At 45.3% G+C, this 17819-nt stretch overlaps 1 protein-coding gene across 2 annotated transcripts in view; it reads right to left on the bottom strand.

Moving 5' to 3' along the window:
* Positions 1-331: 331 nt before the first annotated feature.
* The window catches only part of Vsnl1 (visinin-like 1), a 111322-nt gene continuing 93834 nt past the window's right edge, over positions 332-17819 (bottom strand). For both annotated transcript variants that reach the window (NM_012038.5, NM_001378929.1), the window contains exons 3-4: positions 7076-7291; positions 332-1579 (exon numbers count right to left, since the gene is read on the bottom strand). In NM_012038.5, coding sequence (NP_036168.1) covers positions 1382-1579; positions 7076-7291 — 414 coding nt within the window. In that variant the 3' untranslated portion in view covers positions 332-1381. The remainder of the gene's footprint in view (positions 1580-7075; positions 7292-17819) is intronic.

Raw genomic sequence — 17819 nt, forward strand, 5'->3', positions numbered from 1 at the left:
TTTTTGTTTTGTGGTCACAGCGCCTGCCCCTGAGAGGCTTAATAGCTAGTGTGCAATGCAGATCTGGAGCAATCCATCAAAGGAAACAAATGGACTATACCATGTGAAGAAGCGGAACTTCTCCAGGCTGAAAACGCCAGCCCGATGTAGAGTTCTGGGTGACATGCACCCTCCCCTCACCCCCAAGGTCAGAAGGGTCAGTTTTATTCCATCCTGAAAAATAAAAAGTAGCATGCCTTTTACTTTGAATTTAATCTTGGATGACCCCACTCACCCACTAAATGCACCTCCTCTTTGTTTTATGGAACATGACTCGTTGTTGGCACCAAAGTCACACTGAGATAAAGTTTATTGTCACATAATGAGCATTGTTTTCCAGAATGAACAAATCTCCTGTTTTCTTTAAATATTACATGCCATATTGATCTTTGGGGAAGGAGGGGCTGGATGATAAGTTGGACAGTGACTTTCCCCACTTCCAGTCATTCTGCAAATTCCAGGGTAGATTAGTAAGTTATGGCTAGCTGACCCCTATGAACACTGAGCTGAAAACTATAAATTAATAATTAGGGAAGTAAATCGACTATTAGAAATTTATTTGGGACATCTATTGCCACCTTTCTGGAAGCCTTTGAAACGTCAAACAGAAATCAATACATTCCCATTATTATGTTTTTACTTTCAATAAATAATACCTTTGTGTCTATAGATATGTAGTTATACTTAATGAGTAGTTGAGCAGGATTTTTAAGTTGTATACTGCATTCATCCAAAACAGCTCTTTCCAGATTGAGAGGTTACAAATGAGGTAAGAATTAAGGCAAACCCAAAAGGCATGCAAATATAGTATATTTATATTCACTGATAATACAAGCTGTGTGTGGGCCAGACAGGGAGCCAAGGGCTCCTCCTGTGTGTCTGTCCAGTACTATTTTACAGGAGAATGGTGACGCAGCCCATAATAAGTTACATTACCGTGGGGGAAGGGTCTCAGTGCTACTAATATTATATAATCAAGGGACACAAGCATTAGCAAAACATGTACAAGAAATCATAGAATTCTTTGCAGCACGCTTCTGCCCAGGCTTTGGAGGAAGATGTATTTTAATGAAATGATATTACACATATCACATTGTGGCAGGTTGTCAGATTTGTTTTATAATATATGCTTTTAAAATTCATTAGCAAATGACATTCTCATGCACACAAGTGTTTCAAACACAAGAAGCAAGTCCATTTATAGGTAGTCCAAGCAATTGTGTGGGGTGTGGGGTGTGGGGTGTGGGGTGTGGTGTGTGTGTGTGTGTGTGTGTGTGTGTGTGTAGCTGCAGACTGAATGGAACATCAAGACTTGTGTGCAGTCCATAGCATCGACATCAGCTCATTTCTGAATGTCACACTGCAGAAGTAATACAATGGAAGGGTCGCTTTTTGCAGCTTCTTTGAATTCATCCAGTGTAATCTGGTCATCTTTGTTCTTATCCATCTTGCTGAAAATCTTGTCCACCCGCTGTTCAGGCGTCAGGCCATCCTCATTCATTTTCATCATGATCACGGTGCCCACCATTTTGTAGATAGCCTTGGGGAAAAGAACATGGTAGATAGCATTACAAGAAACCCAGGAAGCCAGAGAGTTTGCTCTGCTTGTCTCCCTTCACCTAATTAGATCCTATTTATCCCCCCAAACTTAGTTTCCCTTTCCCCTTAGAGCTTCACTTCCCAAGTTCTAAGTTCCCATGGCAACCGGTACTTCTTTCCTCGGTGGAATATAGTATGCACTTTAGCACTGTGCTAGTTAGTTTCTGTCAGCTTGACATAAGCTAAAGTTATTCGAAAAGAACATCAGTTGAGAAAATTCCTCCAGCAGATTACCTGTATGATTATTTAAATTAATATTGCTGGGATGTATCCAGCACACAGAGGGCAGTGCCTACCCAAGCCTGGGGAGGTGGTTCCCAGGCAGTATGAGGAAGCAGGCTGAGTCCTAGTCAGTTCAGACCTCCAGTTTCTGCTCTGCTTGAGTTTCTGCCTTGACTTTCCTTAACAATGGAATATTACCTGGACGAGTACGATGAAATAAACCATTTTCTCCACAAGTAGCTAATATGATGTTTTATCACTATTCTAGAAAACCTAATGAAGACAGTTGCTGCAATTGCGTTGTCTTCCCCACCAGAGAGTACATCCCTCGGAACTAGAAATCCATGCTTTCCTCACTTCTTCAGGACTTAGTACTGCTATGTTTGTCAAGTAATAAAGCTTCAACAAATATTAGCTAAAAGAAGCAAATCCATTTAATTTGATGGGTTGGTGGATATGGAGTGTTTCATACTGTCTGGTCCTGAAATTTTATCTGTGGTGGCTTCTTCTGAGTTGTGATCCTTTAGTGGGAATACCACCCCCCCCCCCATCCCATTGAACGTGCATGCTAAGGAGTTAGAGATGGTTACATAGGCTGAAGTCAGGGATGTAGATAACCAGATCTCAGTGGGATCCTCTGAAGAGATCTACACATCTGTGCTAAGAGGCACAAGACCCCTCTCCTGAAAAGGTTTTAGTGTGTACCACCACGTTTAGCATTTTGACATGGTTGCTAGGGATGGAGCTTGGATCCCCATGCTTGTAAGGCAAGCCTTCAGTACCCCAGCCCTGACAGTCCTTCCCAATCTGCTTGACTGACTCATCTTCATGGCTTCCCCCCCTAAACATTTCCATGCCTTAGGTTTCAGTCTTCTGAGAATGGCCCTTTCTACTTGTACACACATCGATTTTATGCCTTTTAAATGTATGAGAAAGTCTCATCAGGGAAGGTTCTATCCACCCAGAATGGAAAGACCTCATTGAATACCTGAGGTCATTAATAGAAATAGACTTTAGAATGGGCTCTGTAGTCAATAGGAGAACCAACTCTGAAGAAAGCTACTTCCCTAAACATGCCTTAGGGAGTCTGTGATGGTTTGTATATTCTTGGGGCAGGGAGTGGCACCATCTGAAGGTGTGGCCTTGTTGGAATAGGTGTGACCTGGTTAGAGTAGCTGTGTCACTGTGGGTGTGGGCTTAAGATCCTCACCCTACTTGCCTTGAAGTCAGTCTTCCACTAGCAGCCTTTGGATGAAGACATAGAACTCTCAGCTCCTCCTGCACCATGCTTGCCTGGATACTGCCATGCTCCCACCTTGATGATAATGGACTGAACCTTTGAATGTGTAAGCCAGCCCCAAGTAAATGTTGTTTTTTTTTAATAAGACTTGCTTTGGTCATGGTGTCTGTTCACCTCAGTAAAAGCCTAACTAAGACAGAGACTATACTAATTCACATTTGATTTTTCTATTTTTCAAACCAACTATCAACACCCTGAGCAAAAACACTACCATATAAATAATACCATGTCACATTCACCATGTCCAAAAGCCAGTAAATGTAATACACATGCCAAAAAAAAAAAAAAAAAAAAAAAAAGAGGTTCTCTGCCCAAACCAGATGAGAAATCCATCCACAAAACCTTGTGTGAGAATGCACAGGATCAGGCTGGAGAGTTGGCTCCGCTGTTAAAGGCTAGGCTCACAACCAAAAGGATAAGGGGGTACACAGGGTTTAAGGGAGAGAAGATGAACTAGGAAAGAAGAGAGAGAGAGACCCTGTAGCTGAGGAAGAGAAGCTGCTGCCATTGTTCAGGTAGGCCTGGCGTGACCCCAGGACCTTAGTGCTTCTGGACCTCATCTGGACCTCATAGCCAAACCTGATGCTCTCTAGTCAAAGATGGTGTTTCATAGAACACCTCGCCAGGGCAGATCATGTAAGATCTGTAAATCATGCCTGGACAAGGCAGCACATTGTCCAAGCCACAGGAAGCAACACATCGCAACACCCTCTAAGATGGAGGTTCTCAACCTTTGGGTTGAGGGTGGTTGGGGTTGGGGTTGGGGTTGAGAGACCCTTTGAGGGTCCCGTAACAGATATCCTGAAAATCATATGTATCAGATATTTATATTATAATTTATAACAGCAAAATTACAGTTATAATGTAGCAATGAAAATAGTTTCACAATGTGAGAAACTGTATTAAGGGGTGGCAGCATTAGAGGAACTGTATTAAAAGGTGGTGGCATTAGAGGAACTGTATTAAGGGGTGGTGGCATTAGAGGAACTGTATTAAGGGGTGGCGGCATTAGAGGAACTGTATTAAGGGGTGGTGGCATTAGAGGAACTGTATTAAGGGTGGTGGCATTAGAGGAACTGTATTAAGGGGTGGTGGCATTAGAGGAACTGTATTAAGGGGTGGTGGCATTAGAGGAACTGTATTAAGGGTGGTGGCATTAGAGGAACTGTATTAAGGGGTGGTGGCATTAGAGGAACTGTATTAAGGGGTGGTGGCATTAAAGGAACTGTATTAAGGGGTGGTGGCATTAGAGGAACTGTATTAAAGGTGGCGGCATTAGAGGAACTGTATTAAGGGGTGGCGGCATTAGGAAGGTTGAGCATGATTGTCCTAAGATGAATTATTGCTACTTTTGTTTGTTTGTTTAAACAGCAACCACAGCTTTATCCTTAGTACTGTTGAGCTTTTTCGAATGTGAGATTTGTCCTGGTACTGAATGTTGGAGGCTTCTCCCTGCTCTATTGTGTGACAGTACCCAGTCCAGAGTGCCCCCTGCTTTCTTATTCCCTATCCAAATGACCCTACCAGATCTCCCACCCTATGAGTACTGAGAACGTGTGTGATGGTTAGTATTCATTGCCAATTCAGAAGGATGTAGACTCATCTAGGAGGCAAGTCTCTGGTGCGTTCATGAGGGAATTTCTAGTTGAGGTTAATTTCACGTGCAAAGATCCACCTTAGCTGTGGGCAGTACCTTTCCCTAAGACGGGGTTCTTCACCAAATCCAAAGACAAGGCAAGCTGAGTGCCAGTACTCATCTCTTTGCTTCAGAACTGGCTGCAATGTGAACAACTGCTTTCAGCTCTTGCCTCCCACCTTCCATCCCTTGAAGGATTGTAGCAAACTCTGAGCCAGAGTTAACCTCTCCTCCTTAAAGATGCTTTTGGCAGGTGTTTCATTCTCACAACAGTGAGAAACATAGCTGTGCTGGCTAGTTTATGTCACCTTCACACAGGCTGGAGTCATCTGAAAGGAGGGAACTCTGAGTGAGAAGATGCCTTCGTAAGATTCAGCTGTAAGGCATTTTCTTAATTAGTGATTGATGGGGAGGGCCCAGCCCATGTAGTTTGGTCCTGGGTTCTATAAGAAAGCAGACTGAGCAAGCCATGAGGAGCAAGCCAGTGAGCAGCACCCCTCCGTGGTCTCTATATCAGCTCCTGCTACCAGATTCCAGCCCTGTTTGAGTTCCTGTCCTGACTTCCTTTAATGAAGGTCTACAGATGTGGAAGTGTAAGCCAAATTAACCCTTCCCTCCCTGAGTTCCTTTGCTCATGGTGTTTCCTCACAGCCAGGGTAGTCCTAATTAGTAGCCAGTGCACCTCCTATATGAATTTGCCTTGATTAATAATCAGTGGGACTTGTGCAACAGCAGGCATGTTTTTCATAGTCTTTGACTGAAGGGCATTAGCAACGATTTTGAGAAAAAATTTAGGGGAAAATGGGATTGGTCGCTAGTGGGAGTGACGTGGCAAGGGGTTAAAAAGGAAGAAACTTGGAAAAAAATCACTGGGAATTGGGAGCTTGGAGAGAGCCAAGCTGAATGTGAAAAGGAACAAGGGGTTGAATGGGAGGGAGATGAGAAAACAAGGCCCTGCCCTTAGAGGTGTAGCTAGCCTCATACATAAGCAACCACACAGAGAGAACTAAGGCACTATTTGTTAGGCCCCTTGGAGAGCGCCTTGTAGGCACTGAAGACACAGGAGGATAAGGGACTACGCATGCCAAGAAAGAATGCACCCAACTTCAGAGGTGGACAGAGTAGGGCAGAGGGGCAGGTTAGGCAAAGGACTACTGACTGCCTAGGGAGGGGAGTGAAGGAGAGTGGTGGAATGTCGGGAGTTGCTTGAGCTGCTATCTTCTCCCTTTATTCCAGTTCTATCTTGCCCGTGATAAGTAGCATCTTTCTCTCCCTAGGCCTTAGTGGCTACTACAGGAATGGGCAAGCACACTAAGACCGTCTAATTAAACTAACGATATCAATACATCCATCAGTTCTGAGTGCCTCTTAGGTTCGAGGCACTGATTCAGGTTCTGGGATACAGCACTGAGCATGCAGAGTCCTCGTGTGTATAGGACCTGTGTTCTGTTATACAGTCTATACAAAGGGTGATCTGGGGCAGTGTTAAATGCTACAAAAGGCCCCTTCTTGGGCAGGTTAGACTGTGTTGGGATACAGTGGGGGCATTTAGGAAGGGTTACTGGAGGGAAGGCTATGTGAGAGGTAAGATGTGAGTAGAGTCAAGTGATGTGAGGGAGGAACCTAGGGTAGAAGGTGCATCCTGGGCCCAAATGGGGGGGGGGAGATAGAGACAGAGACAGAGAGAGAGAGACAGACAGAAGGACAGACAGACAGAGACAGAGACAGAGAGAGAGAGAACCCTGAGAAGTCCAGGGGAGTGGGTGTGGGCTTCTCCAGGAGGCAGCACAAGAAGAAATGGTGATTGATGATCTAACCAGAGCAGTAGGCAGAGGAATCATGGGTTCCTACCAACACAACTGGAAAATATCTCTGCATTCCACTGAATCTTATGGGGGTGGGTTGTGGTGAGGGCGTCCCCATAGCAGCTGGCTGCAAAATGGTATAAGGAAGGGATTGCCATGTTCAGCAGGGCCCAGCCAGAATAGAAACTAGAGCCTGATATGCTAATAAAACCCCTTTGCTCCCAGAAAGTCCAGTTTTTGTTGAAGGACTTGTATTGAGTAAATGGCTAAAACACCGGTTTTGTTACAGGAATGTCCAACTTTTGGCTCTGTGACGACTGCCCTGCCCTGCGCTATAGTGGGGACACGGTGGGAGAAACCAAGACTTGGTGTGTAGCTAGCAGGGCTCCCAGAGAGTGAGAGGAACACCTGTCTAGGATGACTTCTGTGGGATCTTCCCTGTCTACTACCTTGGGTCCCCTCTCAAAGACCCACCTCGATAATCTCCAGCATCTCCACTCGGGTGATCTTGCCGTCACCGTCCAGATCATACATGTTGAAAGCCCAGTTCAGTTTCTGCTCAAAGCTACCTCTGGAGGTGATGGACAGGGCACAGATGAACTCTCGGAAATCGATGGTGCCATCACCGTTCTTGTCGAAGGTGCGGAAGGCGTGCTGCGCGAACTTGGAGGCATCTCCATAGGGGAAGAACTGCAAAGAACACACAAGTCAGGAGCGGGAGGACGTACAGAGGCCCCAGGGTAGAGTTAGCATGGAGAACGGGCAGAGGCTCATACCATCCCCGTTACAGTGTAGTCTGGCTACGGAGCATGGTTGGAGACAGCATGGGCCTTATCTGTCAGCAGAATGCATTGGTCAGTGATGATCAAGGGAAGGGAGGCAGAAGGGGAGGCCTTGTCGCCCCTTTCTTTGAGCACAGGGATAGACCATTTCCTGTGGAGGCATGTGACCTCCAGATTGATGGGGTCCCAGTCATTCAACACCTTGCTTTCCTGTAGTTCCATTAGTCACCTCCAGGGCAGGACAGAGGCAGGTAGCAGGCCACATGGGGCTATGCAACATACATTTCTAGGTTCCTTTGGGATCACCACACCACAGGATGCAGGGACAAGCTTTCTGATTCTGTCTCTGGTGCCATGACACAGTGTGTCACCTTCCTGGGTGAGATACCAATTTTTTTTCTTTTTTTAAACAGGGACTTTTCCTTTGCAGAGCAGACATTTAAAAATCCATTAAAAATAGAACACGACTAGGCTTATTGTGAGAGACATAAAGTGCTTTCTCCACAGAGCCAGCAGGCAACAGGCTGCTTGGGTGACAGAATGGACACAAGGAGCCGAGGAGAGGATGTCTATGGTAGGGCTGAGACCTTGAGAGCCAGTTCACAGTGGTCCTGGTTCCCCCTAAGATAGGATCCTAGGTGTGCCACAAACAGCAGGCAGTTCTGAGCACTGACAACCACATACATGTATCTCAAGGCCCCAAACAGAAACAAACCGCACTGTCGAATGCATGCATGGAAGGTCTGTTAGCATTCTGGCTGAATATATTGTAAGTCAGAGTCACTGGCAGAGCACCAGGGTTGGTCTCTGCTATTCCTGCCCTAGGTTTTGTTTGATTGGAAGAACCATGTGAGCAGCCACCAGTGTGCTCTCTTAGCCCATGGCCTCATTGCCCCTGGGGCCATGGATACAATTGTGTTTTTATCTGCTAGGTTACCCTATGCCCTATGCACCCACTTCTTCCCGTACCCAGAAGCACACTGGAAACTAGATGAACTAGGTCCATCAAGACAGTTCAGCAGGGAAAGGCACCTGCTGTTTGACACAAATTTGATCCCAGGAGCTCAAGTAAAGTAGGGGGAGAGAACCGATTTCCATAAGTTGTCCTCTGGCCTCCACCTGCATGCTATGGCACCTGTGTGCGCACACTCGTATATATATCACATATCACATGTGGGCACATATAGATTAATAATAAATTAATTTCTTAAATTGGAAAAAGAAAATTTGCCATAGAGATAAAATAGGGCTTTTCATATCAGGATCCTATGTGTATGGCCTACACAGAATTATAGGGGCAAGAGGGGCCAATGCGGACTGTATCTAGTACAGTAGTTCTCAACTTGTGGGTTGGGACCCTATGGGGGGGTTGTAGAACAGCTCTTTCACAGGGGTTGCCTAAGAACAAAAGAAAACACAGATATAGCAGTAGCAAAATTACAGTTATAAAGTAGCAACAAGATAATTTTATGGTTGGGGGTCACCACAGCATGAGGAACTGTATTAAAGGGTAACAGCTGGGGGCTGGAGAGATGGCTCAGCTGTTAAAGCACTGGCTGCTCTTTCAGAGGATGAGGGTTCAATTCCCAGCAACCACATAGCAGCTCGGAACTAATTCCTGTTCCAGGCACTCTGACATCCTCACACAGACATACATGCAGGCAAACACCAATGCACATGAAATAAAATTACAAAACAAAAATAAAAAGGGTCACAGCATTAGGAAGGTTGAGGACCACTGGCTCTAGTAGCTGTCATTTCTCTACACTGTTCCTATTCCTGTCTTTGGGTAGCAAAAATCACCCCAACATTTAGCGGCTTAAAAGAAGGGCAATTGTTTTGCTTTCTTTTTTCTTCTCCTTTCCTTTCCTTTCCTTTCCTTTCCTTTCCTTTCCTTTCCTTTCCTTTCCTTTCCTTTTCTTTCCTTTTCTTTCTCTATGAATTCGAGCTTTATGCATTAATGCACCAGTGATAGACATAAAACCCAACAGCCCCATGCCCATTAAGGAAGTTGAAAAAAAAAACCTTAACAAAAAGAGCATGTACTAGATACACTAGGGAGTCGGAAATCCTGTGGCATGCCATCTCTGCTTTGGTACCCAGAAGAGAGCCTGAGACTATTCAAGGCTTCCAAAGCTTTGGCGAGTCCAGGTTCATTTCGAGAGGTCTCCTGAGGTTTCTGCCTGGTGGTTTCTCTTGGTGTTCAGTGGTAACTGTACATTCCCTAGTGCTTGCAGGCCTGGGTTGTAGACCACTGCTTAAGCTTGATCCTAGTCCTTTTCTCGGAGAACCAAAGCCTAATACGTCCTTTTGTCAGTTTGAGTTTGTCAGCCAAGGCCCCTAGAGTCTCATCTTTGGAGCAGCGGTCTCTCAGGAAGTGCTCTTTCAGCTCCAGGAACTGCTCATAGGTGATCCCAAAGTTTCCATGGCTATCGGACAGGAAGGGTGGAGTTATCTCTATCTCAGTTACTTCTACCTTGGCTGCGCTTGAGTTCCATTCTTCAGTTTTCTGTTTTGTTTTTCAATGTCTCAGAATACAGAAACTTCAAAGCTACTTATTGTTTTCACAGATTTCTCCCCCTTCTCTCAATTTCTTTTGAGACAGGGTTTCGCTCTGCAACCCTGCTCACATGGTACTCATTATCTAGACCAGGCTGGCCATGAACCCTCCTGTTCCTGCCTCTCAGGATGTGGGTTTACAGATATGTGCCACTGTATCTGGCCACCAGTCTTACCTTTATGTGGTCCTGAGAGCCAGCATTGCCCTTTGCTTCCTTGTTCCCTAACCAAATCATGTTTTTCCCAACCTCCCCTTATTAGTACTTAATCGAAATTACAAGGTTTCTTTTTAAGTACCATCCTGGATGTTGGGGATGCAGAGACCAACAGCTTGCAGTCCATGTGTGCCTAGACCACATAGCCATTGTGGGAAATCATCTGGAGTCTACCATGCTCTTTTTTAAGTGCTAAGAGTGGACCACGGGGTGAACAGAGCGCCGGAAACCTTAGGAAAGGGTTCTTCAGGGAAGTGGTGTACATCTTTGTGACCGCTCAGTAGGATTCTCATTCATCCGCTTCTGGCTACTGAGGGACGTGAACATGAGATCTGAACGCCAGATCCTGTGTGCGGAAAGGAGGAAATACATACCTGATATATTCTAACGGGCACGTTTGCTCTTTGTGGGTCACGGGCACCAGTGGAGGTTGCCCCTCTACAGGCAGGCGTTACTTATGGGCTGCTCTGCTTGTAGGAAGGGCAGGTGCTTGAGATCTGGCCCCAGAATGGAGCAGAATCCACCCTTCAGATTCTCCTGTTCCCTGTCTCAGGGTGGTTTATCCAGCAGCCTTTATGCCACCAGGGAGCACTGTGCACTTTTCTTTTCCCCCCTCATTTCTGGCAGGGTAATATTTCCACTTGCTTATGTCTCTCAGCATACCTTTAAGTTAAGAGATAGCCGACAGCTTTATCTAAAAATAGCGGGGCACTGTAGGTCAGTATATTAAAAATTAATTTAGAACTGGGAAATACTTGAGAGAAAAAAATCGATCACAGGTTTTGGACTATAGAAATTACTTGTGCCTTGAATACGGTCTATTTACCAACTCTGGTGGCTCATGCATTTTGCTGGGGAGAAGTGTTGGCTTGAGAGCTGTTGCGTGTCTAGAGTGACCACTTCGTCTGAAAACTCCTGTCGTGTTCTGAGCTTTTCTTTTCAGAGAATATCTCTCCTTTGGATGGCTTGGTATAATCCCAGATGGGTCATTATGGAAAAATGGAGTCACAGTGTATTCAGTCTCTTCAAGAAGAAAGCAGGGGTTTGAACTCAAACCTATTTCTCTCAGTGAAGAATAGAGCCTGAGCACACAGTTTATTCTCCTAATATTATTCTTAACTTCTCCCCACTTCCAAATATATTGTTTCAACTTCTATATTAAATATTGATATGGCCGGGTGTGGTGGCTCACACCTTTAATCCCAGCACTTGGGAGGCAGAGGCAGGCGGATTTCTGAGTTCGAGGCCAGCCTGGTCTACAAAGTGAGTTCCAGGACAGCCAGGGATATACAGAGAAACCCTGTCTCGAAAAGCAAAAAAAAAAAAAATATATATATATATATATATATATTGATATGGAAGTAATTTTCATCGACTGAATTTTTTTGTTACTATTTTAAAATAGGGTTCTCCTGTACCTTAGGCTGGCCTTGAACGATGAATCTGTCTGCCTGCTTCCATGTTCTTCCATGTGCGAGGATTGCAGGCATGCACCACACACTGGCTTTTGAAATGAACATTGAGATTATACCTTTATGTCTCTATAGGATACTTTGTTACCTCATTTAATCCTTATAATAAAGCCTGGTGTTATCAATTTTATTTTAGACCCAGGCAGAGTTAGTACACTCAGTAGGCAGAGACAGGCAGATTTCTGCCTGACTTAAAGACAGAGTTCCAGGACAGCCAAGGCTATCCAGAGAAGTCTCGTCTTAACTCCTCTTCCCTCAGTTTTACTTATTCATGTTTTTCATTTCATGATTAAGTAGTCAAAGCTTGAAAGATTTGGGAGTTTGTACAAGATCTAGGCGGTAAGAAGCAGGATTTGAACCGAGATCCACCCAGCCACTTCTACCACACTTGTGATTCTTGTAATCAGGAGTTGATTGAGGAAATAAACAGAAATCCATGTTTGTTGAAATGTTACATAATTCCTAGCTTCCATCATCCCCAAAGCCTGAAATTCTCTCTTGTTTGTCGCCACCTGCTGGCAGTATGTATGTGCTTCAGAGAAATGGCTAAAATGGCAGTATGTATGTGCTTCAGAGAAATGGCTAAAATGGCAGTATGTATGTGCTTCAGAGAAATGGCTAAAATGCAACCCAGGATTAGTTTTGAGACTGGTTCTTTCTTTCATTTTAAAAACGTTTCATGAGCAGCTACTATGTGCCAACCTTGTATTAACTGCTAGTAACACAAATGGAGACAAAGCAAGCATTAATGACAGCGGAGGAGTTTATGGTAGTTTGAATGAGAATGGCCCCAATAAGTTAATATATTGGGGATGCTTGGTTCCTAGTTAGTAGAACTGGTTTTGGGAAGGATTAGGACTTGTTGGTAGATGTATGTCACTTGAGATTTCAAAAGCCCACACCATTCCCACTTGTTCTCTGCCTGGTGCTTGTGAGTCTGGATGTGAGCTCTCAACTGCTAGTCCAGCACCAGGCCTATCTGCAAAGTGCTGTGCCCCCTATCCCCTAACACCACAATAGCCTTGGGCTCACCCTCTGAAACTGCAAGCCCCAATAAACTCTTTCTTCTCTAAGCTTCCTTGGTCGTGTTGTCTCATCACAGTAATAGAAAAGTAATTAAGAGAAGATATCAATTAAACTACTTCATAAATAAGTACAGAATACACATTGTATATAAATTCACAGATGAGGGCAACAAACACAAAATTATGAGTTTTAAACGTTAGGAAAATAAGCAGGCACTTTCTCTCACCTTACCAGGAGGCTATCCTTTGATCTTCTGCATTGTCTTGAGTTTCAGGATCACATAAATCTCCATTGTCCCTGCCTGAACTCAGCCCTACTCCAGGGAGACTAAAACTCAGGAAAAGAGAGACGACCCTATGAAATGCCTGTGGTGTTTGCTTCTCTCTCTAGTAGAAATGGGAGTCGTTATAGAACCAATTAGCTCTACAGTAGCTTTTCCTGAGACAGGGGGCTGTCCCTGCATTTCTTTATGGGGTCTTCCCAGCACTGAAGACTGAAAGGTTCATTACCTCTCAGAGGTACCAAGGCCCCCAGCCTTTCTGTGATTAATGTCAGTAAGTCATGGCACCAGCCTGTCTTTCTTCAGATCACCAGAGTGGGCACAGAAATGGGCTCAGAGCACTAAGCCTTCCATACAGGCTGCTGTCCCTCACTCAGCCCTCCTCTGCATGTAGTTGCTGACATATTATGTCTCATCTGTCAGGAAGTTATGTGAAATTTAGAGAGCATGGTGGAGTGTGTGTGTGTGTGTGTGTGTGTGTGTGTGTGTGTGGTCATCACCCCAGAATCTCCCCGAATGGCAAGATGCCCACATGTTCTTCCTGCTTCTCTGTAATGAGACATGACAGTTCCTCTTGAATCCCTCAACTGACCTGCAATGGGGAAGCACTGTACAAGCCAGACCATGGCCTGGGCCTGGCCCAACCTACTCTGATGGCTGATACATTGTGCCAGGAGCGTGTGACACCAAGGGCATTGCAGGGCTCTGCCAGCTCCTCAGCTCCTAGCTGAAGATTATATGTACAGCCCTCAGATCACAGAATGGGATTCTGTATGTTAGTCAGCCTGGAGCAGGGGTCGAGATGGAACCAAAGAGAAGAGACCTCTGGGTGACCGTGCTGCAGAGGGCCATGGAAGAGACCGACACTCTACTCAACCACAGGGCTCAGTTTTTATGAAGATGACCTCCCACTGTTCATTCTGGCCTGTGAACTAGGTTCTTTTTATATTTTAATTAGGTATTTTCTTCATTTACATTTCCAATGCCACCCCAAAAGTCCCCCATACCCTCCCTCACCACTCCCCTCCCTCCCCATTCCCACTTCTTGGCCCTGGTGTTCCCCTGTACTGAGGCATATAAAGTTTGCAAGACCAATGGGCCTCTCTTTCCAATTATGGCCAATTAGGCCATCTTCTGATACATATGCAGCTAGAGACACGAGCTCTAGGGGGTACTGGTTAGTTCATATTGTTGTTCCACCTATAAGGTTGCAGACCCCTTTAGCTCCTTGGGTACTTTCTCTAGCTCCTCCATTTGGGGGCCCTGTGATCCATCCAATAGCTGACTGTGAGCATCCACTTCTGTGTTTGCTAGGCCCCGGCATAGCCTCACAAGAGACAACTATATCAGGGTCCTTTCAGCAAAATCTTGCTGGTGTATGCAATGGTGTCAGCGTTTGGAGGCTGATTATGGGATGGATCCCTGGTTATGGCAGTCTCTAGATGGTCCATTCTTTCATCTCAACTCCAAACTTTGTCTCTGTAACTCCTTCCATGTGTGTTTTGTTCCCAATTCTAAGAAGGGGCAAACTGTCCACACTTTGAACTCAGATTCTTAGTTAAGACATGGTAAGCAGTGCCCGCCACTGAGCTACCTCTCAGCCTCTTGTTCTTGAACATCCACACAGCTATGAACACAGGCACAGCAATGGCTTGTACTGAGGAGTTTTAGGTCAACTTTTGACACAAGCTAATTGAGAACCTCAATTAATAAAATGCCTCCATAAACTTGGGAGCTCACTCTGTAGACCAGGCTGGCCTCCATCTCATAGAAATTGGCTTGCCTCTGCTTCTTAAGTACTGGGATTAAAGGTGTGCCCTGGGGCATTTTTCTTAATTAGTGCTTGAGGGAGGAGGGCCCAGATCATTGTGGGTGGTTCAATACCCGGGCTGCTGGTCTTGGGTTCTATAAAAAAGCAGGCTGAGCAAGCCATGAGGAACAAGCCAGGAAGTATCATCTCTTCATGGCCTCTGTATCTGCTCCTGCCCCCAGGTTCCTGCCCCATTTGGAGTTCCCATCCTGACATTCTTTGGTAATGAACTGAAGATGTGGAAGTGTAAGCCAAATAAATCCTTTCCTCCCCAATCTGACTTAGTCATAGTGTTTCATCACAGCAACGATAACCTTAACTAGGAGGAGTTGGTCCCAGGATAGTGTGGCATGGCTGTCACAGACCTTTCCATGTTGTTTTGGGTAAGATTATGGAAGGACTTTAAGATTTTGAGCTAGAAAAGCCATGTACTGTTGAGATCTCAGTGGGCTGTTTTGTAGGAACTTGGAAGATAAGAATGTTGAGGGCAAGGCAGATGATGGAGGCCCTGGCCTGTGAAGTTTGATAGGGAAGTTTAAAGACTATGGGGCCATTTGTTATTTTGAATTAAGATTCTGTGGTTCTGTTTATCTGGGGGCTGAAGAATTGGCTGTGATTAACAAGATACCAGAACTACTGACACGTGAAACCTTTGCTTTCCTGGGATACTCAATGCTGGTCATCTGGAGCTGTGAAAATATCGATGACTAAAAAGGGAATAGCATCACTGAACTGAAATCTTCTGGGAAGTGGCCCCCTGAGGGCCAGCACACAGAAGCTGGCTTCCACCCGGGGCCAAGTGCTGGCAGTTGATCTTGGTAGTGAAAAGAACCACTCAGGTGGCGCTGACTTTGAAGCCAGGAAGGGATCATGGATGACAGCTGAGGCTTGGCACTGTGTGGCAGGATGAGAGTACCTGGCTATGGTGAAAGTTCAGTCCAGTTTCAGCAGATGACCCCAGCATTTTGAAGATGCCAGTACCATGGGATGGCCACCAAGAACAACAGTAGCTGTGATGTGGTGTCAGAGAAGTGACATAAGCCCTTTGGAGGGGCCCAGCTGATCATGAGTAAAACCCAGAGAGTAGGACATTTAATTATTTACACTCTTGGAGTGTGGTTTTGCTTTGTTCTTCCCTCTGAAAGTAAGAAAATATTTAACTTATTTTTGAATTTTACATGAGCCTCCACAGTTGAGAGATTTTGAACTTTTTCAAAAGAGATTTTTCAAACAGACTAAATATTTTAAAGAAACTGAACTTTTAATATTTTTGAATTTGTAATGACTGTGAAAATTTAAAAAGTTATTTACGTTTTTAATTTGAGATCTTGGGGATGGGTGAGAAAGGAAAGGTAGTGATGTGTTTGTGGGTCCACTTGACAAGGGGCCAATGCAATGCCTAGTTTTACAAACTTGACATAAAACACAAGCTAAAGTCATCCAAGAGGAAGAAACCTCAAAGTCTCACCCACTGTGGATGATGATCTCATAGATGCTGCAGTTTGGAGTCCCATTTGCTTTAACTTTGTTTCCTGTGTATCCTAACATCTTCCAAGATCACTTGCAGCTTAGGGGTAGGGAAGAGGAGTAAATGCTGCCCAGGACCCCAGTTGCGGGTCATGTGACCCACTCCCTTCCTTTCACTATGGAGTATAAACAGCTTCCTCTCCATTACCATAGACCTACCCATCATATACACTTCTGGTTACTTCCATACTGTCAGGTTTAGGGTGCCTTTACTCCCAGAGAGGACAGGGTGACTATGTCATGCCTGGAGGGAGAAGCCATGTCATAACAGACTTCAGTGTACATATACTGGGCTCCTGACAAGTCCTTGAGGCTGACCCAGTTTTTAGTTTTGGCCACCAGCTTTTCAATTCCATGAGGTCTAAGCCAGGACATGACTCCAATGCCTTGGCCTCTGTTAACTCCACTGACATGGGACACTGCTGGTTCTCACCTCTCTTCTGCATAACCACTCCCAGGTCTCCACTCCTTTCTTCCCATAACTCCAAAGGAAGCAAGGATCCTATCAGGAATCTGCATCCAGTTTCTGGGCCCTTTTCCTGGAACGTCTGTTACATCTCAAGGCTTTTGCCTTTTGGCTGCAGCCCTGCTCTCTCTCTCTCTCTCTCTCTCTCTCTCTCTCTCTCTCTCTCTCTGACAATGTCCCTTTCCCTCTGTCCACCTACCCCACACTCAGTTTCAGCTCTTGGGTCAGATCAATCTGTTGCCGTCGCTCTGTGCAGTTCAGTCTTTGATGATGACAGTTATCATAGTTGTGAAGTGCCCATAGGGCTGCTGACTTATGAACTCAGTAATCTAAATGGAGCAGCGAATGATTTTTGCCACCACTTTAATCTCTGGTGCCTGGTACTAGGTCAGACAGACAATAGGTGCTCAACGACTAAGAAACAGTATAGCAAGTTAGCTCATACAGGTGGCACCACTTGCAACCCTACCCAATGGGCAATACAAGGGGAGAAGTGTGTTCCAAACACTCCTGAAGTCAGCCATGCTAAGAAGGCTTACCATTTGCCTCAAACCTCTTTGCCATTACTACTTCAGTTGATGATTCATGGGAGATGAATCATCCCAGAACAGCACGAGTTCTTGAGCTCTCTATCGTGTGTGTGTGTGTGTGTGTGTGTGTGTGTGTGTGTGTGTGTCTTGAGCTCTCTATCGTGTGTGTGTGTGTGTGTGTCTTGAGCTCTCTATCGTGTGTGTGTGTGTGTGTGTGTCCCAAACCAGTTTCCTGTTAATGTGTTCATTCACTAGATACTCATAGGAATCTGTTGGGATCTGGCTCTAAGATACATGGCCAGGAAGGAGGCCTGGCTGGAGAGTAAGAAGGAGAAGGCTTGGGGTCTGCCCTCCCGTGGAAGCAACTGAGCAGGGGTGGATGCAATCACAGCACATCCCAAAAGCCCAAGTTTCCAGGAAGGTGATTGGTGGTGGGGGGGGGGGGCAATCCCCCTTCTCCACCCCAGAAGGCCACTCAGGTCTCAGAGCTGCTCTGTCTCCTTGCTCTTTGTAACAACATATACTGTTTTCTAATCGTGCCCCTGGCATTG

The sequence above is a fragment of the Mus musculus genome, chromosome 12, assembly GCF_000001635.26.
Source record: "Mus musculus strain C57BL/6J chromosome 12, GRCm38.p6 C57BL/6J".
Classification (NCBI taxonomy): domain Eukaryota; kingdom Metazoa; phylum Chordata; class Mammalia; order Rodentia; family Muridae; genus Mus; species Mus musculus.